This window comes from Tupaia chinensis, unplaced genomic scaffold (genome assembly GCF_000334495.1).
Source record: "Tupaia chinensis unplaced genomic scaffold, TupChi_1.0 Scaffold000280_1, whole genome shotgun sequence".
NCBI classification, from domain to species: Eukaryota; Metazoa; Chordata; class Mammalia; order Scandentia; family Tupaiidae; genus Tupaia; species Tupaia belangeri.
The window spans coordinates 1,706,133-1,729,878 of record NW_006159763.1 but is presented as its reverse complement, the minus strand read 5'-3'; the positions used below and the strand labels follow the sequence as shown (position 1 = coordinate 1,729,878).

The 23,746-nt window shown below is 48.6% G+C and overlaps 1 protein-coding gene across 2 annotated transcripts in view; it reads left to right on the top strand.

Annotated features, from left to right (window-relative positions):
- The window catches only part of XRCC2 (X-ray repair cross complementing 2), a 118,963-nt gene extending 106,607 nt beyond the window's left edge, over nucleotides 1–12,356 (top strand). For both annotated transcript variants that reach the window (XR_003549638.1, XM_006150243.1), the window contains one exon: nucleotides 12,040–12,356. Coding sequence is in view for 1 of the 2 variants with exons in the window: in XM_006150243.1 (XP_006150305.1) it covers nucleotides 12,040–12,082 (43 nt within the window). In the remaining variant the exon portion in view is untranslated. The remainder of the gene's footprint in view (nucleotides 1–12,039) is intronic.
- Nucleotides 12,357–23,746: the final 11,390 nt, after the last annotated feature.

Here is a 23,746-nt window from a genome sequence, read left to right as displayed (position 1 = left end):
TGTAGGGAGGGAAACGACCCCACGGATGTTCACCTCCCGGACCTGGACGGAAATGACGCGCGGACGCTCACCTCCGGGCGGTGTGGGGAAACAGCCGAGCAGATGCCCACCTCCCGGACATGAACGGAAACAAGGACAGAACACAGGCGGTGGCGATTTTGTTTCCCTCGTCGTGGCTGATCTCTGTTCTCCATATTAACTGTTGCATTTTTCCCATGAAATCTAAGACCTTGGAGACGAACCTCCAGCCCAGCCGGGGTGGCACACATAAAAAACTGCTCCTCCACAGGCGGTGGCCACGTGGGAGGCCTAGGTTCATTCCCCACCCACTCTACAAGCCAGGCTCCTGGCGCGGCACCTGTAGCCCCAGCTGCTCCTGGGGCTGAGGCCGGAGAAGAGCGACATAATGAGACCCTGTCGAAGAAGAAAGAAAGGGAGCGTGAGGGGAAGGAAGCGCCAGTGATCTGATTATAAATTTAAGGGGTTTAATTTTAATTTTATTTTAAATTTAAAGCAGCTGTTTCCTGTCAACACCACATTTTGTAGCTCTCAGAAGTTCTAGTAACCCCTTGTAAACAAGAGTGAAGGGGGAGTCCGTTCTGCAGTTGGAGGAGGGCCTTCCAGAAGGGCTGGCTGGTGCAGCCGGGCACCACCTACCTGCTACCTGGACGGTGGTCTCGCCACAGCTGAAGTCCCCCAGCCCTGGGTCTTGGCAACTCTGCTTCCACTGCCCCAGCCTCAAGCCTTGCCTTTCACTGGAGCAGTTTTTCCCTGTCTTCCTCCCTCCCTCCCTCACTCCTTCCCTCCCTCCCTCCTTTCCTTCCTTCCTTCCTTCCTTTTTCTTTTTCCCAGAAGCACCAACACCAGAGAGACAGAGAAAGTGGAAAGGACAAACAGGACCCTGCCAGCAAGGCCTGGTCATGCCGCAATCCCTCCTCTCCATTTCTCTGTCCTGCTGGCTTTTGAGCATGCACACACATATGCTCTGTGTGTGTCTCAAGTCATGAGGGCTGGGATTCAAACTGCGGTGCCAGCCATGTGGGATACGGCTCCCTCAACCCCCTGCCACGGAGCTGTCCTGGAACCTTTTTAAGTATGATGATCTTCTTGTTGTACTTCCGCCTGAGGTAGAGTAGAAATGATGGCCTCCCTACCTCTCTACACTTAGTATCCCTTTAGAAATATCCCAGTCTGGGCCAGCAGGTGGCGACAGGTTCTGGCGGCTGAACCCTACATGTCGGTGTGTGTGGTTCCAGTCTGAACAGGCAGCTTGAAAATCACTCCAGGCCTGTGTGCGTGTGGCCCAAAATCTCAAAAGGAGAATGGAGGAGAAGGGATTGCGGCATGGCCATCGCCTTGGGAGGGTGGGAGCGGTGTTCTTTCTTACTTTCCTTGTCTCTTGTCTTTCTCTCTGGTGAGCATACTGCCCTATAGCAAAAATAAAAGAAGGAAGGGAGGGAAAGGGAGGGGGGGAGAGAGAGAGAGAAATATCCCTGTCTGGTGGGTCCAGGACCTTGACAGGAGGTGGTGATCACAACAGAGGAGCCCAGGAAGGCGGGGCCCAGAGGCCTGTTAGGGGTGTGGTCCTCACCTCCAGGTGACATGTGGCAGGGCTGGGAGCACACTTGCTCTTACAACCCGGGCATCAGGCCCAGCCTCCAGGGCCTTTCTTCCCCAGGCCATGGACTGTAATAACCAAGTCAACTGGAAAAAAGAAACACTGGAGAAAAGACTGAGGAAAACCAGAGCACGGGGCAGCTGGGGCCAGGAAAGCTCACAGCGAGGCATAAAGACCCATTGTGCTGGCTCCAGAGTGGCCGTGAGGGCGGGCACCTGGAGTCAGGGAGCCGGCAGGCCTTGGGCTGCTTCCCCTGGAGGGAAGTGCTCGGCCTCCCCCGGCTGAATAGAGAATGACTTGGAAGGTGGCAAGGGACACTGGGGGACATGGGGGAAGGCAGGCAGGGCCAAGAGGAGAGTGGAGTTCAGAACAGGGGCGGGGGCAGGACTGGAGCCCAGGTGCAGCCAGGCTCCCTCGTCTCCCCACTGCCACTCTGTCCCCAGAACAGCCGAGGTCCGAGCAAAGGCTCGCTGACAGCTGTCAAGCAGGAAGAGTACTAAACGCATGCTCTTTAGAAGACGAAGGATGGAAGAGAGAGCCCTTGGCAGTCGTGGGCAGAATGAGGAGACCCTGACTTCCAGGCTTCGCCCTCTTGTGTAAGGCCATGCGTGGAACGGGAGCAGACAGAGGCAGGTGGGAAGCATCACCTCTGCCAGGGACATCAGGCCCGCAGTTCTGTGGTCTGGTGGCTTGCTCTCTGCCCTCTCCCTGCTCGTTTCTGGGAGGACAGAGCAGAGCCAGGAACCCGAAGGCAAGATACTTGTACAGTATGAAACCTGAGGAAGACAAGAGACACTTGGAATCTGGGACCCAGGACACTTTCGACTTGAGCTCTCGCCACCTGCGGTCATGGGCCCATCTCTCCCCAGTCCTCGCCTGAGAGAAGAGTCAATGGTGTCGCCATTTGGTGAAAACCGAGTTCATCTCAGACCAGTGGCCTGCCTCGAGAACAAGCTGCGGGTAGGGAAAACTGGGACTAGCGAAAAAAAAAGAAAGAAGTGTTAGGAGGAAGGAGCTGGCACTGCCAAATGGAGAGAGGTCCTAGCAGCTTAATCCATCCTGAACAGAATCATTAATCAGGTGCAAAACTCCTAAAAGGAGCAGAACCAGGACCAGCTCCTTCCAAGGGCAGCCTGCCAATTTCCCCACTTGCGTTTCATTTCCAAGTTCTTAGTGTCTTTGTATCGGGGCTGATCCAAGCCAGCCTCAGGAGCCACCTGTTCCTGTCCCCTCCCATCTCCCTGACCTCGGAAGTGCGAGCAGAAACGATGGGAAACCCAGACAGCTGCTGCGACCCCTCCCCCGTCCCCGCAAACAAGCAGCCCGATTCTAGGAAGTGGGCCAGACCCTGGCGACAAGTCACTCTGTGAGCAGTGCTTCTGTAAGCACGTTAACTCCTTCGTGTATGGAAGAACTCTTACTTAGGAGAAGGAGCAGTCAGAGCTGGGAGGGACCTCCTAAACTGAGCCTAACCCTCCCTTACTATTTCGGCCCAGAAAGTGGTAGTAACCTGCCCAAGGTCATGACGTAGATACTGACAGTCATGGCAGCCAGCCGCCTAAATAGCCCCCAGTGACTCCTGCCTCTCAGTATCCACGCCCTTGGAGTTCTTCCCACAGTGAATAGGAAGGGCTTGTGAGATCAACAGAACCCTGCAGAAGTGACAGTGAGAGACTTCTAGGCTAGGCTGTAAAGGATTGCAGCTCCCATCTTGTCTCTTCACTTGGGGTGTGGGGGGAAGCTGAGGTCCGTGTGGTGAAAACCAGCCTCCCACCACGGCCAGCACTGGCTTATCAGCCACGTGAGTGGACTGCTTTGCAAGCAGACCAGACCCTCCAGCCCCAGTCCAGTCCAGATGACGGAGAGACCCAGAGCCAAATCACCCAGCTAAGGCTCTCCTGAGTGCCCGGCCCTCTGAAACCGTATGAGTCAAGCGTTTACCGTAGGCTCAGACAGAAACAGCTGGACGTTTACTCGACTCCTACAGGAGGGGAGAGAGGCCTCAGTGTACACTGAGCACGACTCAGTGCAGAGGTGACAGGGCATTTCTGAGGAGGGAATGAGGGAGAGGGAGGAGGAACAAGCAGGGGCTCACGCAGAGTCAGACAAGTGGAAAATTACACAAAAGGGTGTAAAGGGGCTATTTTATTTTATTTTTTTTTTTATTTTTGAGAACTGTTAGATAAGGCAGGTGTTGGGTCAAGGTAAATCTCAAGCAGTAAATGCTTTGGGCAGCCTTGAGCTTTCCCAGGCAGGGACTCAAGAAGGGCTCAGAAATGCAAGACATGGCCTTGAGCGGTAGACGAGGCTACTGTGTTCTTGAGTCTTACTGTGCAGGGTGGATGGCTGGGCTGAGAGTTTGTGGTTCTCATAGGCCAAGGTTGAGGCCCAGCTGAGACGAGGGCACAGAGGAGCCAAAGGTTGGTTAAGGAAAGTCTTCGTTAGCAGTTCCAAGCCAGTGAGTTTCGGGACAGTGGGTCTGCAGCAGTAGATGCAGCACACGGTGAGGATGTACAAGCAGAGTCCAGAGTCGTGTCTCGTGCTTTTTCCACCACGTTGCTTTGGCCTCCTACAGAAGATGAGGCAGGAAAGGCTGCTCAGGTCATACTGCCGGGCATCCCGTGGTACAGTTACTACAGAGCTGTAGCCAAATACACAAGCTCGGTGGAGAACCTCGTCTGTCCGTGTCTCACTCCCATGGTCACTTAGGGCCCAGTGCACAGTCAAACAGATTTTTTTACTTAACAGACATGGTGGGCTCTTGCAACGTAATACCCCCAGGCGAAAGCACTCCAACCAGGCAGGCATCCCAAGAATGAAAGGAGTGATAGGCACACGTCAGGCACGGAGACCATTCACATAACCGCCTTGCTGAGCACTTCCCACATGTCCAGCACATGCTGAGCACACAGACGTGAACGTGCTCATCTCTGCCCTCAAGTTCTGGAAACCCAGTGAAAGTACTCTTATTTAGACTAGGGTTTGGGGTAGGGTCTAGAGTTTGTTAAATGCAATATGAATTCCTTTACCCATTTTCTCTCTTTTTTTTTAAGAGAGAGATTTTTGCTATAGGGTACATGTGCTTGACAGAGAGACAGATGCAAAGAGAGAGTGAGAAGTCACCCCCCCAGAGGAATGGCCACACTGCAATCCCTTCTCCTCATTCTCCTCTCAGGATTCCAGGCATGCACACACATGTACCCAGTGTGTATTTAGAGCTGCCACATCCGGGGCTCAAACTGTGGGAGTCCAGTGCCTTAACTGCTATGCCACCTGATGGAACCCCCTTTACTCACTTTTTTTTTTTTTAAGAGAGATTTTTGCTATAGGGCACATGCACTTGCCAGAGAGACAGAGAAACGAAAAGCAAGCAATCACCCCCCTGGTACCCCTGGGGCCATACCACAATCCCTTCTCCTTCATTCTCTTATCAGGGTTTTAGGCACACGTGCACACATGTCCAGCTTGCATTTTTTTTTTTTTTTGGAGAGGTTTTTGCTATAGGGCATGTGTGCTTGCCAGAAGGACAGAGAGACAGAAAGTGAGAAATCACCCTCCAGGGGGATGGCCATGCCGTAATCCCTTCCCCTCCATTCTCCTCTTGGAATCTTGGGCACACACACACAAACACATACATGCCCAGCGTGAGTTCAGGCTACTGGGTCTGAGACTTGAATGGCAGTCGACTACATGGGAGTCCAGCGACATAGCCATTATGCCAACTACTGGTCCCCCAGCGTGCATTTTTTAAACTGCCAGGTCCTGGACTCGAACCATGGTTGACTACATGGGAGTCCAATGATGTAAACGTTTTGCCATCTGCTGATCCCACCCTTTACTCCCTTTTAAAACTTTTGTCCCAGCTGAGCTGAGTACCTTCAAGAGTTGCCAGAAACACCTACCTGTTTAACACACTTAGCTGTGGGGTAAAGCAGGAGCCAGTATTATTGTAATCATACACAATCGAGGCAGTTTTAGATGTTCACACATGGCCACCCTAATGGACTTCCTCTTCTTCCTCTCAGGATACTGTAGCCAGCTGTGTGCCTGTTCTTTAAGACCCACTGGATCAATACCATCAGGACAATAATGGCCCGCCCCTATGTTGGCCTGTTTTCTCAAAATTCAGTCCTACATCCCTCTATAGATATTTGTGGCTATAAACATTTTAAAGCCCATAATGACATGGTGATTAAGGTGGTTGAATCCCACGCAGCCAACCATGTGTTTCAAGTCCCAGGCATGGCAGCTTGAAAAACATGCCAGGTGCATATGCACACATGCCCAGAATCACCCAAGAAGGGAAAAAAAAAATGGAGGAAAAGAGTCCCCCCAGTGAGCATCTCTAAGAGTTCATATTCAAGGTTGAGAGATGTGGGAGGCTGGGCACCAGCGAATATCGCCCTTAGGTTTCGGTTTCTCAGCAAACAATTACACAATGCCAAAGGCCATGATTGGCTCCCCTTCAAAATCTCACCTTCAAAACCATACTCTGATTGGCCACTTCCCATAGCAAATCAGTGAGCTTAGAATCCCTCAGATTTGCATATCCGGCACCTCATGATTGGTCCACAAAAACAACCAATCATAACCCACCTTTTACAATCCTTCACATAACCAGTCACCACCCACCAACATGTATATAACCACGATCCCTGGCCCACAATCTCTGGATGACCCTGAAGAGTTGTGACACTGTGTTGTCTCCGGACGACCCTGAAGAGCTGTGACACTGTGTCGTCTCCGTGCTGCCCACAATAAATGGACAACCCTGAAGAGTTGTAACACTGCGTCATCTCTGGATGTCCCTGAAGAGCTGTGACACTGCATCATCTCCGTGTTGTAACACTGCACTGTTCATCCCGTCTGTCACTCCTTCCCTCGGGAAACCTGTTCAACTGTCCTGCAGGTCGGGACAGAGAGAGAGTGGTGGTTACCAGGTGGCTGGAGAAAGCAGGGCCTTCAGTAAGACTCAATCCAAGTACCACTTGCTCCTAGAGGCGCCTAAAAAAGGCAACCGCAAAAGCAGAGGAAAGTTCTGTGAATTTTCATCCAAAATCTTAGCAAGAGAAACTAAGGAACTCATATTCCAGCTGCTTCTCATTTCAACTTTCCTGCACCTTTATTTTAGGTGCAAATTACCCAAATGATTGGCAATGTCTCTCACAGGCTGTAGGTAATATGGCAGAAGTAGAAGAATTAAACTTCACAGACAAAAGATTTAATTAATTTTTTAAGATCTCCAAATGAGCTCTTAAAAATGAAATGGCTCAAAAATACATTTAAATCAAAGTTAGATTTCAAAAGTAATTGAATTGTAGAAGGTAATAGAAGCCCACATTTGGAGTTGGGCTCAGCCTTACAGCCCCAAACTACAAATTTGGTGAGCTGTGTTGGTCACTTTCTCAAAGATAGAAATGCCCAGCGTTATTGTGGAAAAGCGTACACAGACACAATGTTGTTTGTGTGTGCTTTATTTGTGTTTGCCGACATCACGGATGCGTCAAGCGTGAAGCACGACAAGATCGGTGCTTGCCACACAGAACATGTAGTGGCTCCACGGTAGCCATTCGCAGTCACAGCACTGGGGACGTCACTAATTGTGTAACTAAGGCTTGCCTCTTAGAGAACTCCGGAGCCAGCAGTTCCCCTAGTGTGCCCTGGGTCTCCTGGAGGCCTTCGAGAGAGTCCAAAAGGCTATTTTGATATGACACCGGGATGCCATCTGCCTTTGCCATTCACTTTCTCATGCGCACGGCAGAGCTTCCCAGAGCTACCTGTTATGTGAATTGGCACCACGTGAAATGCTGGAGCAGGTGAGAGTCTCCGGCTCACCACTGAGCCAGACGTCCAACATGGAGCAGTGGGGTTAGCGAATCAGCCCTGCTCATCTCCCCGACTCTCTGTTCTGAATGAGTTTTTATAATGTTATCCTACTGCCTAATGGGTATAGTACTGTTCATTGTCACCCAATTAAGGAGTTTTAAATGTTCCGTTTCAATTTCTAAGATGATATATCTTTTTTTTTTTTTGGAGAGGTTTTTCCTACAGGGCTCGTGCGCTCACCATAAAGACAGAGAGAGACAAAGAGATGGAAAGCGAGAAATCACCCCCCAGAGGGGATGGTCACACCGCAATCCCTTCTCCTCCAGTCTCCTCTCGGGATCTTGGGCACGCACGCACACGCGCCCAGTGTGAGTTTAAGCCACCGGGTCCGGAACTTGAACCACGGTCAACTACATGGGAGTCCAGCGACATAGCCATTACGCTAACTGCTGGTCCCTAAGATGATATATCTTGATAGATGTATCACATAAACAAGTCATTCGGGTCCTTAATACGTTTTTTTTTTTTTTTCCTGTTGTGAGTTATTTATTGTCAGATCATTTACAAATATCTTGCTGTCTTTAAAAATCCAAACAGCGGGCCAGCAATGTCTTCTGACAAAGACAGCAGGAAGGTAAAACCAGAACCGGCCGGCTCTGTTTCCCTCCTTCACCTCTTGTCTGAGGACGGAACTTGATTTTCATTAATCCAGAGCTGCAGCCGCAGAGATCATTCCAGTCAGTGCTTTTATGATGAAAGTGCGGGTCCTTAGTACATTTTAAGAGTAAAAAGAGGCCCTGAAAGCAAATGATTTGAGAACAGCCGCTTCAGTCCAGCCTCCAGGCCACATCACTGCTCCTGTCCCATCCACTTGACCCCCAACCGGCCAGCACCTTCGCCACTAAGCACCCACCTGGGCTGCCACCACACGAGACAGGGATTCTGGGCAGCGGTTCTTTCCCTCATGGAGTTTATAGGAGGGAGATTAGAAACTAAAGAAACAAGTCAAATAAATAAAGGGCTGCAAATGTAATCAGTGCCAAGAAGGGAAGAATCGCAGGCTAAGAGGGAGCAGAACGGGACCAAGAAGCGGACCTTGAACCGGACCTCACAGAGGTGGCCGGTGGGTCTCTGGGAGGGGCGGGTTTCACGTTCTGATAGGAGCGGACCGCACTGGAGGCAGGCAGAGCTTTCTCAGCAGAGGGACCAGCCTGGGCCGGGGGCCAGCACAGGAGCCTTGAAGGATGAGGCTGGGCCTCACAGCAGCCAGACCAGGCAGTACCTGGGGGTGTCCCCCGCCCCGGAGTCTCAGCCAAATTTCAGCCAGAGTCCTTTCTGTGCCTGTGTCATCTGAGCAGACTCATTTCATTGGCTGCCAACTGACTTGGAAAGAAGAGCTGACTCCTCCATGTGGCCTTCAAGGCCCGGTAGATCTGATTCTTGCCACCCCAGGCCTAGCCTCACCTGCCCCCCCTCCCCTCTCACCAGCGCTCCTTGGGTTCTGGCTCTGCTGCCTCTTTTAGTTCCTAGAAGCCAAGCTCCCTCTGGCCTCATGGCCTTTGCACACGCGGTGTCCAGTGCTTGGAACATTTCCTTATCTCTTCTCCCAGGTCTCCTGATTCCAAGTGTTACCTAACCTCAGGGCGAGGTGCTTTAGGGCCGCACACAGCCCTTCGTAACACATAGTTGCTGTTCTCTGTCACACGGCACTTAACATTTTGTAACTGAATTATCATAAAATCAGTCCATCTACTCCGTCAAACCACAGCTTCTGTAGGGCAGGCCCTGTGTTTGTTTCACTTGCCATCATGTCCCCACACCTCAGTGGTGTCTGGTGCAGAATCGGTGCCAAGTTCATACTCGGTGAATGAGTAAATGAACTGAAGCCTTCTTTTTTTTTTTGGAGAGGTTTTTTGCTATAGGGTGCATGCGCTTGCCAGAAAGATAGAGAGACAGAAAGCAAGAAATCACCCCCCCCCCAGGGGGGATGGCCACGCCACAATCCCTTCTCCTCCATTCTCTTCTTGGGATCTTGGGCACGCACGCACACGCGCCCAGTGTGAGTTTAAGCCACCGGGTCTGGGACTCAAAACACGATGACTACATGGGAGTCCAGCGACATAGCCATTATGCTAACTGCTGGTCCCAGAACTGAAGCCTTTTAATGCTATTTTTATTTATTTATTTTTACAATAAAATTCCTCTGGAAAGTGTTTAATCAGTTAGATTGTATTTCAAAGACAATGCATTCATCCTTGTCTCATCAGTTGACCCTGTGCCTAGCATATCATACATGCTCAACAGATCTTTACTGACTAGATAAAACATTGAAGTTTTGCATAATGTTGAATGACAGCTTAAGAAAAGCATAAAGCCACTTTCACAGTCTTCAAGCAGATTATAAAGTGGATCAGGGGAAAGGCCGGGGTGAAAGGTTGCCGACAAAGTAACTAAGGGTGTGATAGGGCTGGCCCTGGCGCAGCAGTATGGCGCTGCTCAGGGATGCTGGGTCCATCTGGCATGTCCAGGTCCAGCTCCCAGGTTAACCTGTAAAGGCCTGGCACACATGCCCGTGATCCTGCTGGCTGGGGGGCTACAGGGGCAGGTGGATTACAGCATGTTGAAGGTGCTTCTCTCTCTCAAAATAATTAGGCTTTTAAAAACACATTTTTAAACGAAAATATAATAAAGTGTTAAGTTCATTGCACAGACCGTTGGAGGCTCTAGGAAGCAAAGAGGCGTGGGATTCAGGGAAACGAGTGGCCGTTTCCGTGGAGGGAGAGTTCCCTGCCTGGCAGTCAGCACCGGGCAAGCGTTAGCAGAAGCCGCCAGGCAGACAGGGGTGAGGAAACAACTTGCTTAGGGCTTCGGGAGCAGAAGGAAGAGCCTGCTGGGTGAGGAGGCAAGGAGCGAGGGGGAGTGGAGAAGACAGCGAGCATGTGGGGTGAACCTCGGTCATCTTGCCCACTGCTGGAGCTGTTGAAAAGGCCAGTTCTATCGGCAGGGCCAGGAATCTACATTTTTAAGCAGATTCGTGGGTCGTACTTTGGGAAAAGCAGGCAGTTTCAGGTCAGGTCCTTAAGGCTGGGTGACCTATGAGCCCCATCCTCACAGGCTGCTCCTTAGACATCACCGCCTTTGAGCAGACCCCAGACTCTGAGCAGGAAGTGCTCTGCAGGAAGGACCGAAAGGGCAGGGCGGTGGAGCCTGGTGTAGACGGTGAAGCTGAGGAGGATATGGGTCCTAAAAGTCTGTTCTTAGCCTGATCCACAGCAGCACGACCCTGAAGCACAAGCCGCATGCAGACTGCCCACCCTGAGACAGAGGGACAGCCTCTGTACCTCGCATCAGTCACTAGTCATGCTGTGGGGCACCTCGGGAGGGACGGGGCAGGAAGGCAAACTCCCAGAGAAAACTGGCTGCCACCAGCCAGAGCAGTGTTCCAGGGGAGGGGGCAGCCACCTGGGGCTGCTGGTCAGCTGTGAGCTCACAACAGCCATCCCTAGGGGGCAGGCCTGAGCTCCTGGCTGCCACGTCTCTCACTGAGAGAAGAACTCCCCCAAGATAAGACTGGAAAAGTCTGTAAAAGATGTAAGAGAAGGGGTCCATATCCATCCAAAAGGACCTACGACCTTTGCCAGGCCTGAAAGTGAGAGTGACCCAGATGCTAGCAGAGGCCACTGGAGGGCCACTGGAGGGCCACAGACCCTAACTGGTCTCCATCCCCCGCACTCCTCTGACTCCAGCATTTTGGGCCTCAGAGCTACAAGAAGGGCATGGGCAACCACTGTGGTGTGAATGTGTCCCCTAAAGTTCATGTTCAAATCTGGAGGCCTTTGTCGTGGTGGTGTGAGAGTAGAGACTTAGTCCAAACGTGGGTTCAGAGATGGGGCCTCTGGGAAGTGCGTAGGTACCAGGGTGGACCCCAGGCTGGAGAACTGGTGGGTTTACGGAGAAGGAATGAGAGGGGCAGACACACCTGCTCTGCTCTGCTCCTGCCCTCTGCCACATTATCCAGCAGCAAGAGGACCCTCACCAGACACAGCCCCTCCACCTTGGGCTCCCAAATCATGAGCTTAATAAGCCTCTATTTGTATAAATTTCCCAGACTCAGGCATTTCCGTTATTAGCAACAGAACAGATTGGAACAGAAATCCCGTCTCTCGGGCAGGTTCCCCAGGCAGGCTGACCGCCTGGACTAAGTGCCATTGCAGTGTCCCACCGTCCCCGCAGGCCGGCCCTTGGCTAAGTGTCTTGGCTCTGTCTTGGCCTCTGTTCGCAACGTCCTGTTTCTCATTATTGCCAGCGCATAGGGACTTCCACAGCCCCTGTGTGAGTCCCAGACCTGCTAGGAAGCAAATGCCGAGGTGGAATTAGAAGTCTGGGAGGCTCACTAGGGGAAAATCCATGGGCCATACTGGAGAAGAAGGGGCCGGACTGGCCGGGAAAGTTCATGCCACGAGGCAGTCTGTCCCGGGTGATGGGGAACCAGGAGAGATTGGGTAGGAAATGCCTGAGGAGCATGTGGCTCCGAGGGACCCCGCCAGGCTGCCAGGGAGCCCAGAGCCGAAGTCTTCTTACATTTCCTTCTCTAGTCCTACTGCAACCGATGATGCCGAGTGGTGCCCCCATTTGTAAGGAAGCTGGAAAGCGGGGTCTCCCAGAAGATTAAATAATCCACTGGAGATCACACAGCCGAGCGGGAGCTGCCGCGAGCCAACGCCCAAGATCTCAGCTAAATGCTGTTCCTCTCTTTTGTGTTCCTCTGTGGATGTCCTTCTTACATGACCAAATTTTATAAATTCCTTTTCAACTACAAACCACTAGGCCCAGGCCTGGCCCTAAAATAATAATCTCTTTATGTTCAGTAGATAGTTACACACTCATTGTTACCTTCAACTTTAATAAACTTCCTCCCATATATACATTTTAAATGTCTTTCCCTTTTATTTTGCCTTGAGTGTAGATAGGAGATGATTCAAATTGGTATAGAAGGGAGGCCTTTGAAAATGTCTGATTTAGGGACCAGCAGTTGGTATAATGGCTATGTTACTGGACTTCCATGTAGTCGACTGCGGTTCGCGTCCCGGACCTGGTGGCTTAAACTCACGCTGGGCACGCGTGCATGCGTGCCCAAGATCCTGAGAGGAGAATAGAGGAGAAGGCGTTGCAGTGTGGCCATTACCCCAGGGGGGTGACTTCTTGCTTTCTATCTCTGTTTCTCCAGCAAGTGCACACACCCAATAGCAAAAATCTCTCAAAAAAATTTTTTTTAATTTAAATGTCCGATGACCCTTAATTGTGTCATTTGCTATTTTTGTTATATTGCTTGGCAATTCAGGAATTTTTGCTTTTCATTTGAATTTTTTTTTATTACAAGATAACACGAATCTACACACTCTTATTGTAGAAGGTTCAAACATACCACAAGGCTATAGAAAAAAATGTGACTGTCTCCCTGTCCCCTCCACTTCGTTCCCTGTCCCCACTGCTGAGGTAATCACATCCTCAGGTGGTACGTGCATTGTAATCTCCTTCCTGTGCTCTCACATAAAGACAACACTTTTTAAAAGCTTTGCTTTATTTCTATAGCTACAACTGTTTTTGTTTTTTTAAATTGTGCCCAAGGGTAATGTACTCAGGGGTGGGGGGAGAAGGAAAATGAGAAAGCACCCCCTATGGGGAATGGTCATGTCACAATCCCTTCTCCATCTCTGCCTCCTTTCAAGGTTTTGGGCACATGCGTGCGCACACACACACAGGCCCCCAGCATATTTTTCAAGCCTCCGAGTCTGGGACTCAAACTGTGCAGTCGGCCATGTGGGATCTGGCTGATTTAATACAGTGCCACAGGCTGGCCCTCAGCTGCCTGTTTGCAGCTTGCTCGTTTCTACTTAATATATCATTGCACAGCATCCCATATCAGGGTGTGTGTGCACACACACGCACACACACACTCACTCTGTTTAGCAGTTATTAATGATTTAGCAATTTTTGCCTTAACCATCCCTCAATTCATAGACATTTGTTTCCAATTTTTTGTACTCATAAACAATGCTGCAACATTCTTGTACATAGATATTTGCATTATGATGTTGTAAATTGTATTTATTTTTTACCCTGCTTACTACTAAAAAGAATTTCAAATAGATAAAAATTAATCTTCCAGTTCAATCCAAATCTAAAGGATGCCAGTTGTGTTCTTAGATGACAAAAAGAGGGGGAGGAGAAAAATCAAGCTAATGTCAGAAAATTTATAAGTGAATTAAACTAAAATGCTAATTTTTAAAGAGTAAGACAGATGGGGCTTTGTAATATGTGATCCAAAGGTTTCTGGAGACACTTCTGTTTGAATTAGAAGATGCAGTATGAGCCTTGGCAGAAGAGATTGAAAGCAAAGTGAGATTAAATTGATTTTATTCCCCAAACAATGACTCCCACCAAATCATCTTTCACCATTCTATTTTTAAGTCCCAGTAAGGATGCTGTACATTAAACATAAATGAATGTTCGTTAATAAAGTACACTTATGTACAGTTTCCTGATTTTTACATCTTTATACTTTACTTTCTCCCTTCTAACTCAACATTCTCCTTGATGTGAGAAGTGTCATGAGGCCTCCATCCTGTCCTCTGCTGTAGCCAGCTTAGAAAAGGGGTAAACCTTGTCTTGCATTATCCCCACAGAGACCTGTGCCCATGGACAACCTACCCAAAGACCCACAGCAGAGTCAGTCAGATATGAACCTGACGCCGACTTTCGAGCTAGAGTAGAGGCTTTGGTAGTGATGTCACCCTGCTGGGTACTCCTCCGAGAGTGAGTCAGGCCAGTCCTTTCTTATTTATTTGTTTTTCTAGAGAGAATTTTGTTTATAGGCATGTGCTCTCACCAGAGGAACAGAAAGAAAGTGAGAAATCACCCCCCAGGGGGGTTGGCCACCTCGCAATCCCTTCTCCTCCATTCTCCTCTCAGGATTTTAGGGGTGCGTGCACTCACACACCCAGCATGAGTTCCAGGTCACTGGGTTCAGGACTTGAACCGCGGTCAGCCATGTGGGAGCCCAGTGCCTTAACCCAGTTAAGGGTCAGCATGGGTTTAAACGTGAAGGAGGGACAAGCAGCCCCTCTCACTGTGAGTCCATACTTCTCCTGCAGCTAAACGGATCACTTACATCCCTCGGTGCTTTCTGCCACCCTGTCCTTGCCATAGTTAATTCCCCTGAGTGCACTCAGAGGGTCCTAAAGGCACTATCCCTGCTCTGGGGGCTTGTCAGCACCTTCGAGTCATACCGTTTCGGCGTCCGATCACTACTGCTGCTCCTTCTCCTCCTCAGGACCGCGGCCTCTGGCGGCAAGCCTCTGCTCCTGCCAAACTCAACCCTTCGAACACGATCACGGTGGGACGCTGGCTGTATCTGGGACTGGGCCTTTGCCAGGCCCTACAGCGAAGTATTATGTGTTGGAATCTGAATTTGCTCAACTGTAAAACACATGTTACTGTTGTAGCTCCTTTCCCTAGGCCCAGCTTGTCCCCAAATCCTGGTGACACGGAGGACATTCACCTAAAGGCTGCTTGCTAGCAGGGCTGTGTCCACAGGCGTGGAAAGCAGGTTGCCACAACCCCAGGTACCTTGCAGGCGAGGGCTGTCACCCTGGTAGCCTGAAATTGGGCTTGGTAGAGTATCAACACCACAGAAGTCATCACACACTACAGACCCGGGGCTTTGAAGATAATGCAATCCAGAGCTGTTCGCTGGACACTTACCAGCGCGCTGCTCCTGTCTCCACTGTCGAAGCTGCTCTCTAACTACTTCCCGACGGTCACTCCGGTGATGATGGGAATGCAGAGGTGGGTAAGGGGAGTCACTGATTCTTTTGAAACAGTATTTTCAAAGACCCTGCCCACTTTCAGAGAATAAAGCCAGGAAGTGTAGGCACTGGAAAGAACTATGGTAAAGTCCCGGCCGGCACCCAGCTCCTGTCACAGGTCCTTCCTAAACGCAGCTGATCAGGGCCTGCATCTGGTGCCCTGAAGGGACCAAGCGTAAGTGCTCAGGAGCCCATCGTGCAGGGCGCTGGTGCTGGGGCACTGGGGAAAGGGGGCCTCCGGCCACTCCTGTCATTTCTGTCGGCCCAGGTGGGCTCCTGGGATGTCCCTAAGCTGCATTCTCCTGTCGTTTGTGTTCCTCCTCTGCTTTGGGTGAGGCTAGTGTAGGGGAAGCTACGGGAGCGCAGAGCTGGAACGAGAGCGGGACTCACGGGCCAGACGGTGTGCTGTCTGAATTTCTAGCTTCTGCGCAAACTCTTGGAAGAGAGTGGCAGGAGCCCCCTGAGTGCAGCCCTGGGTCGGCAGCTCTAGGTCGGCTGAGCAATCTCACGAGAATCCCAGGGACTGCGTCTTCCCTCAGTGCCCCTCCTTCCTGACCTGTGGCATGGAGGACTGGGACCTGCCCCTACAGGCTGGTGAAGACTGGATGTGAATCTGACAGACGACGCTGGCCGCAGGGCATGCCACCAGGGCGGTGACACAGAGTCGGCTGCTCAGGGTGGTCCCATGCTTGGGTGTGAGTTATCGTTCAGCTTCAGTCTTGTAAGTGCCCTGGGCCCGTGGAGCACGCATCAGGGACTTGCCGAGTCTACCTCCCTGCTTGGTGCGGGGAGTGCCCATGGCCCTGCTCCCACCCTTCACTCTGGGTGGGCCCTGGCATACGCCGCCTGGTGTCTCAGGCCACAGCGAGCTCCGGAGCCACTCGGTGGGGATAAGCATCTCACCCACTGGCATGACCCAGTGCAGAGGTTACGCCGTGGGGGTCACTGTGCCGTGCACTGAGTGGAGGCTTCGGGCCACATCCAGCGTGGTGCTTGGTCTGGTGGCTGTTGGGAAGGACGGGCTGAGGAGGGGGCCTCACGCTGGCTGAGAGCTTCAGAAGCCTGCCCAGCCAGCACGCCCACCTCTGCTCTCCTCTAGCCGGGGGCCCACACATCCGGCCGCACCACTCTGCGCTTGGCGTTGTTCAGCTCCGTCTTCTTACACGTGACACAGTGAGTTCTCGTTTTTCCCTTTTTTAAAATTTCCACCATAAAACTGAAGTTGTAAACTGTGGAAGTATTGGTTTTTCCCTAACCTCTGGTCTCCAAAACTCTGTATGTGTGTGTGTGTGTGTGTGTGTGTGTGTGTGTAAAACGTGAGGACACAAAGGACAAGAACACTCCTGAAATTAAAATATTGGTCTCTTGGGTGCCCTCTTCTATGTATTTTGTTTGTTTTTCTAAAATTCAGTTGATGTCCCTATTCCAATGTAAATATTCCCTTTAAGTCCCGAGTCTTTAAACATTCTTAAATATTTATTTATCTGAGAGTTTTGGTAAAGCTCTTAGTGACTGCTGATATTTCGATTTAGTATAGAGCTGCCATTTTTCGAAACGTTAACGATAAGAGTAATTTACTGAAAATAACAAGGCTTTTCGAGGAAAACAGACCTGGTTCAAACCCAAGCTTCGCCACTCCACTGGGCTCTGGAAAATAGAGTGCTATGATTGAATTACATGCGTTGTCAGTGTAACAGTATTAAGAGGTGAGGGCTTAGGGACCAGCAGGTGGTATAATTGTTACATCGCAGGACGCCCACGGGGTCCACCACGGTTCAAGTCTCAGATCTGGTGACTGGAAATTCATGCCAGGCACGTGTGCATGCGTGCCCAAGATCCCAAGAAGAGAATGGAGGAGAAAGAACTGTGGTGTGGCCATACCCCTAGGGGTGATTTTTTACTTTCTGTCTCTCTGTCTCTCCAGCGAGAGCACGTGCCCTATGACAAAAATCTCTCTCAAAAGAAAAAAAAAAAAAGAAGATACGGGGCCTCTAGGAGACGATTAGATTACAAATGCGGAACCCTCATGAGGAGGCTAATGTTGCTATCATGGAGTTATTGTCAGAGAACAACCAAGCCAGAGCTTGTATTTATCACCAAGTCGCTCCCACTCATACCATGAGATGCCCTAACGCAGCCTACAGACCCTCGCCAAATACCAGCCCATGGTCTCAACTTCCCATCCTCCAGAATCCTGAGCTACATAAACCTCTGTTCTTTACACATGACCCATTCTGTAGTATTCAGGTATAGTAACAGAAATATGAACAAAGACAGGGACCAGCAGATGGTGTAATGATTACGTTGCTGGACTCCCACGTAGCCGACCATACTTCGAGTCCCAGACCAGGCAGCTTAAATTCATGCTGGGTACATGTGTGCCCAAGATCCCAAGAGGAGAATGGAGAAGAGATAGCAGTGTGGCCATCCACCCTGGGGGGTGATTTCTCGCTTTCTGTCTCTTCGTTTCTCTCTGTTTTTCTGGCAAACATACACACCCTATAGCAAAAACCTCTCTTAAAAAAGAAAAGGAAAGGAAAGGAAAGGAAAGAGGAAAGGAAAGGAAAGGATGAAGACATAAAGATAAGGGACCAGTGGGTGGCATAATAGTTATGTCACTAGACTCCCACGTTGTCAACCATGGTTTGAGTCCCAGACCCAGCGACTTAAAACTCACACTGGGCAAGTGTGCGTGTGTGCCCAAAATCTCTAGAGAAGAGTGAAGAAGAAGGGATTGTAATGTGGCCATTCCCCCAGTGGGTGATTTCTCACTTTCTGTCTCTCTGTCGGTCGACAGCACATATACCCTATAGCAAAAATCTCTCTCAAAAAAAGCCAAAATACCCTATAGAAAAAAACTCTCTCAAAAAAAAAAAAAAAAAAAAAGACTTAAGGATAATAACACCTACTTACATTGATGAAGTTTAGATTTATCTGTACGTGATGAAAATACTCCCACACAGGCCCAGCCTGGTGGCACAGTCAGTAGCAAACTGAACTGCTATGCTGGGGTCCACACGGCCAGCCACAGGTTTGGATCCCAGGGTTGGCTTGAAAACATGCATGTGACTTGAAGCACAAACATGTCCAAGATCCTACTAGCCAGAGGCCTAGGGAAGGGGGACTGCAGCGTGATGAGACCCTGCCAAGGTGCTGTGCATCTCTCCCTCTCTCATAGGCATGTGCTCTCTACTGTGAATAAAATAAATAAAAAATTTTAAATGACCCTGGGCTGGCTCCATAGCCTGGTGGTTAAGGCAGTTTGATCCCAGCGGCCAACTGCACGGTTAAGTTCTGGGGCTGGCAGCTTGAGAAACATCTAAGGTGCATGTTTGTGCATGCCAAAAATCCTGAAGGGAGAGAGATGGAAGAGAAGAGATTGCCACGTGACCATGCCCCCTAGGGAATGCTCGCTCACTTTCCCTCTGTGTCTGGTGAGTGTGTGCACCCTCTAGCAAGTTTTTAAAAAGAAAATCAAAATAGGCATGCTGTAAGGACAGTTTTCAGAAGCTTCGCCACTACCGAGAGGGGCTAAACATTGTGGTTTTCATAGCCATGTGCTCAGAAAAAAAAAAATCAGGAATTCTGCTACTAGAAAAGAAAAGGAGCACAGATATCAGCGAATTCATTTATAGTTTCTCTATAAAATACCTTCTATAGTGCTACAGAACAAGAGTCACAAAACAGTGATTATTATCATTATTAGTTACAGATTTCTATTGTCCTTAAAAGAATCATTACCTAATGCATTATTTCCATTAAGTAAGAACTTCTCTCCTCTGCAGTAAGAACTAAGAAGGTAAAAATAAATATTATAAAATATGTGTTTCATGTAATTTATCTGAGATGTATAGCACACTTTTCCATCAGGTAGGATTTGTTTTGCTCTGAGAAATAGAAAACCCTTGGAGCCAGCAGGTAGTGTAGTGGTTTAGGCTCTAAACTCTCTGTCAAGGGAGTTGGGTATGGTTTGAGTCCGAGATCCGGCAGCTTGAAATTCACACTGGGCACATGTGTATGCATGCCCAAAATCTCAAGAGGAGAATGGAGCAGAAGGGATTGCAGCATGGCCATCCCCACAGGGGTGTGGGGGGGTGATTTCTCATTTTTTCTCTCTCATCACTCTTTACATATTATATCATTGTCTCTCTGAGCTATTAGAATTTTTTAAAGAGAGATTTTTGCTATAGAGCACGTGTGCTCACTGGAAAGACATAGAAACTGAGACAGAAAGCAAGAAATCCCCACGGGGAATGGCCACACTACAATCCCTTCTCCTCCATTCTTCTCTCTGGGATTTTGGGCATGCATGCACACACACCCACCTGGCATGAGGATTTCTTTTTTTAAATCTTTCCCTTTTCCTAAAATGCTTTTTTTTTTTTTTTTTTTTTTACAAATAGAATGTTATTATAATAGCTATTTTAAAATATACCAAACTTATTATAATTGGAATTTTCTCTCACTATTGGCCTTTTCCCCCTGTTCTTTGCATATGTGGTAATTCTTTATTGTATGATAAACATTTTTAATTTTATGTTCTTAGTGCTGTATATTCTTTCACGAAGGTTGTCGACAGAAATAACCAACTCTGCAGAAATAATAATTAATGTGGTTTATTTGTAAGCACAGATGTGTGTGACCAGACCTGGAAAAGAGACAAACATGCCTTTCTCAGGGTGATCAAGTACAGGACTTCCTTTTATTTGATTTTGAGAGTGAGAAACAAGGTTTGGAATTTAGTGCAAGGAGTTCTTTCATTGGTCTGGCCCAAAAAGACAGGACATCTGGAAGTGGGTCTTGTAGGCTATAGGTGGGTTTTATAATTCTTGGGCTGGTGATTGGAAAGGAAGATCTGTGTTTCAGGAAAGCATCAGCAAAGAGTGTACTATAATAGAGATAAGGGGGCTTGTATACATAACAAGATACTGTCCCAAGGACGGATGTTGGAAGAGACCTGTTATCGATGAGACAGAGTGGTCTGTTGAGACCAGCAGATGGTATAATAATTATGTCACTGGACTCCCATATAATTGACCCTGGTTTAAGTCCTGGACCTGGCAGCTTAAAACTCATGCTGAGTGTGGTATGTGCGTGCCCAAAATCTCAAGAGGAGAAGAGATTGCAGTGTGGCCATCCCTCCTAGGGGGTGATTTCTCGTTTTCTGTCTCTCTGTCTCTCTCCCTGTCTGTCTCTCTGGTGAACACACATACCCTACAGCAAAAAAATATCTCTTTAAAAAAAAAGGTCTTCACTGATTGTGGGTGTGACTTACCCATCACAAGGATACTATGCCGGGGACAGGAGATAGGAAGAGTCCTATCATTAACTGGACCAAAATTATTTGTTAATATTTGTGAGTATGACTCACCCCAGGCCCTATGGAAGGGATTTTGAAAATGGGAAAAAGCAGTCAAACATCTGTCCTCAGGGTCTTCAAAGAGTTCACAGAAAAATTGAATTAAAGGATAAATATTAATATAAACTTTATTTCTCAACATAAACATCATCAAGTTCAATATACTTTTCTTTCTTTGCTTTTTAAAATTTTTATTCATGGACCAGCAGGTGGCATGATGGTTAGGGTGCTGGACTGCCACAAGGCTGACTGCAGTTTCAGTACTGGACCTGGTAGCTTGCTTTCTCATTTTCCCTCTCTCTTTCTCTCTGGTGAGCATACATGCCCTATAGCAAAATGTTTAAATACTCGCTATAATAATAAATTAAATGAATATTTTAAAATTTGATTCATCATAAAAAACACGTGACCATGCACACTAGAAAGAGGAAGAGTCTCATCCTCGCACCTCCTCTTTCCCCATCCTCCAGCTTGGCGGGATCTTCAGCATGGGTGCTTTCCCAGTGTGTTCAGGTCAACCAGGGCCAGAGACTCAAACCTACAGCCAACCAGGTGGCTTCCAGCACAATGATTCAGTCACTACTGACTCACCACCAGGCTGGGCCTCAAGCCACTTTTGTAAACTGTGATACCAGCCACTTAGTTCACCCCTAGAGAACTGAGGGTCCTGGGAACTTCACCATGTAAATACAGTCTTTTTTACCTTATTAACTGAAAAAATGTTACTTAAAGATTTGTTAGGAGTGGGACCATCAGTTAGCGTAATGGCTATGTCGCTGGACTCCCACATAGTCGACCACGGTTCAAGTCCCAGACCCGGTGGCTTAAACTCACACCGGGCGTGTGTGTGTGCATGCCCAAGATCCCGAAAGGAGAATGGAGGAGAAGGGATTGCGGCGTGGCCACCCCCCCGGGGGGTGATTTCTCGCTTTCTATTTCTCTGTCTCTCTCTGTCTGGCGAGTGCCCTATAGCAAAAACCTCTCAAAAAAAAAAAAAAGATTTGTTAGGAATCTGGTGAAGCTTATAAGATGGATAATGGATGCCCAATGATTTCCCGTCAAAATTCTTACAGAAAAGTTGTTTGATAAGAGGAATGAGTGAGAGTGCTAGCATGGCGGAGAAGGGTTCCTGGTGAAGCTTTCCTGGGTGTTTTTCTGCTAAAGCTTCAGCTAACTTTCTCAAACCACTCTAATAATAAGCAGAGATTATTGTTCTTTGGCCTTCCAGAACATCAAGAAAAATGCCTTGAGCATCAACCAAAAAAAATTATTGCTATGACTTTTGCTCTTTTTTTTTTTTTAATTCTTTTTGCTATAGGATGCATGTGCTCACCAGAGCAGAGGTGAGGAGTGAGAAATTACCATGCCACAGTCCCTTCTTCATTCTTCTCTCGGGATTTTGGGCACACATGCACGTGTGCCCAGCACGTTTCTCAAGCCACAGGTTTGGCTTTCTCACAGTTAGCCACGTGAGATCCAGCACTTTAACCACCGGACGACCTTTGGCCTGGCATGACCTTTGGCCTGGCATGACCTTTGCTCTTGACTGACCAGTCCACCTCTTGGTAGCCATTGTTTTGTTGTGTTTGTCCTCAGGGTTATACTGACCACGCCGTGTGCGCCCTCCTGTTACAATTTTTCAAAGAAATGCTTCAGAATCTTGATTCCACTTATTTAAAATTTCCCTTGAAAGCTCCGCTCTTACGTGCAGCCAATCTGGGCACAACAGTTTTGACCCCATTGAGCAAAAAGTTTGTTCAACTTTATCTTTTCGTCAGAATTATGTTAGCTGAACCAGTTGAGATGTTTATGGTGTTAGCTATTGTTTCCGCTGGTTGTGGCCGGTCTTCTTCAGTTATGGCATGCACAGGTTGAACGTTTTCTTACAGATAGATGTGGATGGTCTGCCGCCGCAGGTATCATCTTTACCACCGTTGTGTTCCTTCTTAGAATGAATCATCCGTATGTTAACCGCTGACTTCTTTGGGGCATTATCCCATAACATTTCAGTATAAAGCTTCAGTGATCTCACCCTTGTCCACCCAAGCTTCACCATAAAACTGATGTTTGTTCTTGCTTCCATTTTAGTAGACTTCATCTTGCTCTAATGGCAAGTCTTTTCTTTTTTTTTCTTTTCCTTTTTTTCTTTTGAGAGAGTTTTTTACAATAGGGCACATGCACTCACCAGAGAGATAGAAACAGAAAGCAAGAAATCACCCACGGAGCGGGTGCCCGTGCCATGCAGTTCCTTCTCCTCCATTCTCCTCTTAGGATTTTGGGCATACATGCACATGCTCCCAACATGAGTTTTAAGCTGCCAGGTCCAGGACTCAAACAGCAGTCAACTACTTGGGAGTCCAGCAATGTAACCATTACACCATCTGCTGGTCCTTGATGGGGGGCTCTTTTCAAACTGACGTCTCATTCTTCTTAGAGCCTTACACTAGATCCTGTTCCAACAAGTTATTTGGTGCAAAATAAATTTTATGATCAATTCACAGTTACTTGATAATACACATTTTCCATGAAGTTTTTGAAGATCCTCCCCCCCCCTTTTTTTAAGAGAGATTTTTGCTATGGGACGCATGTGATCACCAGAGAGACAAAGAGAGACAGAAAGTGAGAAATCACCCTCCAGGGAGAATGGCCACACCACAGTCCATTCTCCATTCTCCTCTCAGGATCTGGGGCATGCACGCACATGTGCCTGGTATGAGTTTTTAAGTCGCTGAGTCTGCGACTCAAACCACAGTTGACTACGTGAGAGTCCAGCAACATAACCATTATGCCATCTACTGGTCCTGAAGACCTCTTATGTTTAAAAAGTATTCTTCCACTCTGTTCTGGGGTACAGTTGAGTTACTTGGGAACAGTTTGATCTTAGAGGCTTCTGACTTAGAACCAGAGTCGTCTTTTAGTCTTGAGGTGGCTATTCTCCACTCCTAGGGTCACCCTTCCTGGTCACTCTCTCTCATGCCCCTTGTATCGTGATATTTTCCTCAGTGGCTGGTGGAAATACCAACCACTCCCAGATCTGTCGGGACAAGAATTCTGCCTCCGCTCCAGTAGTTCTTT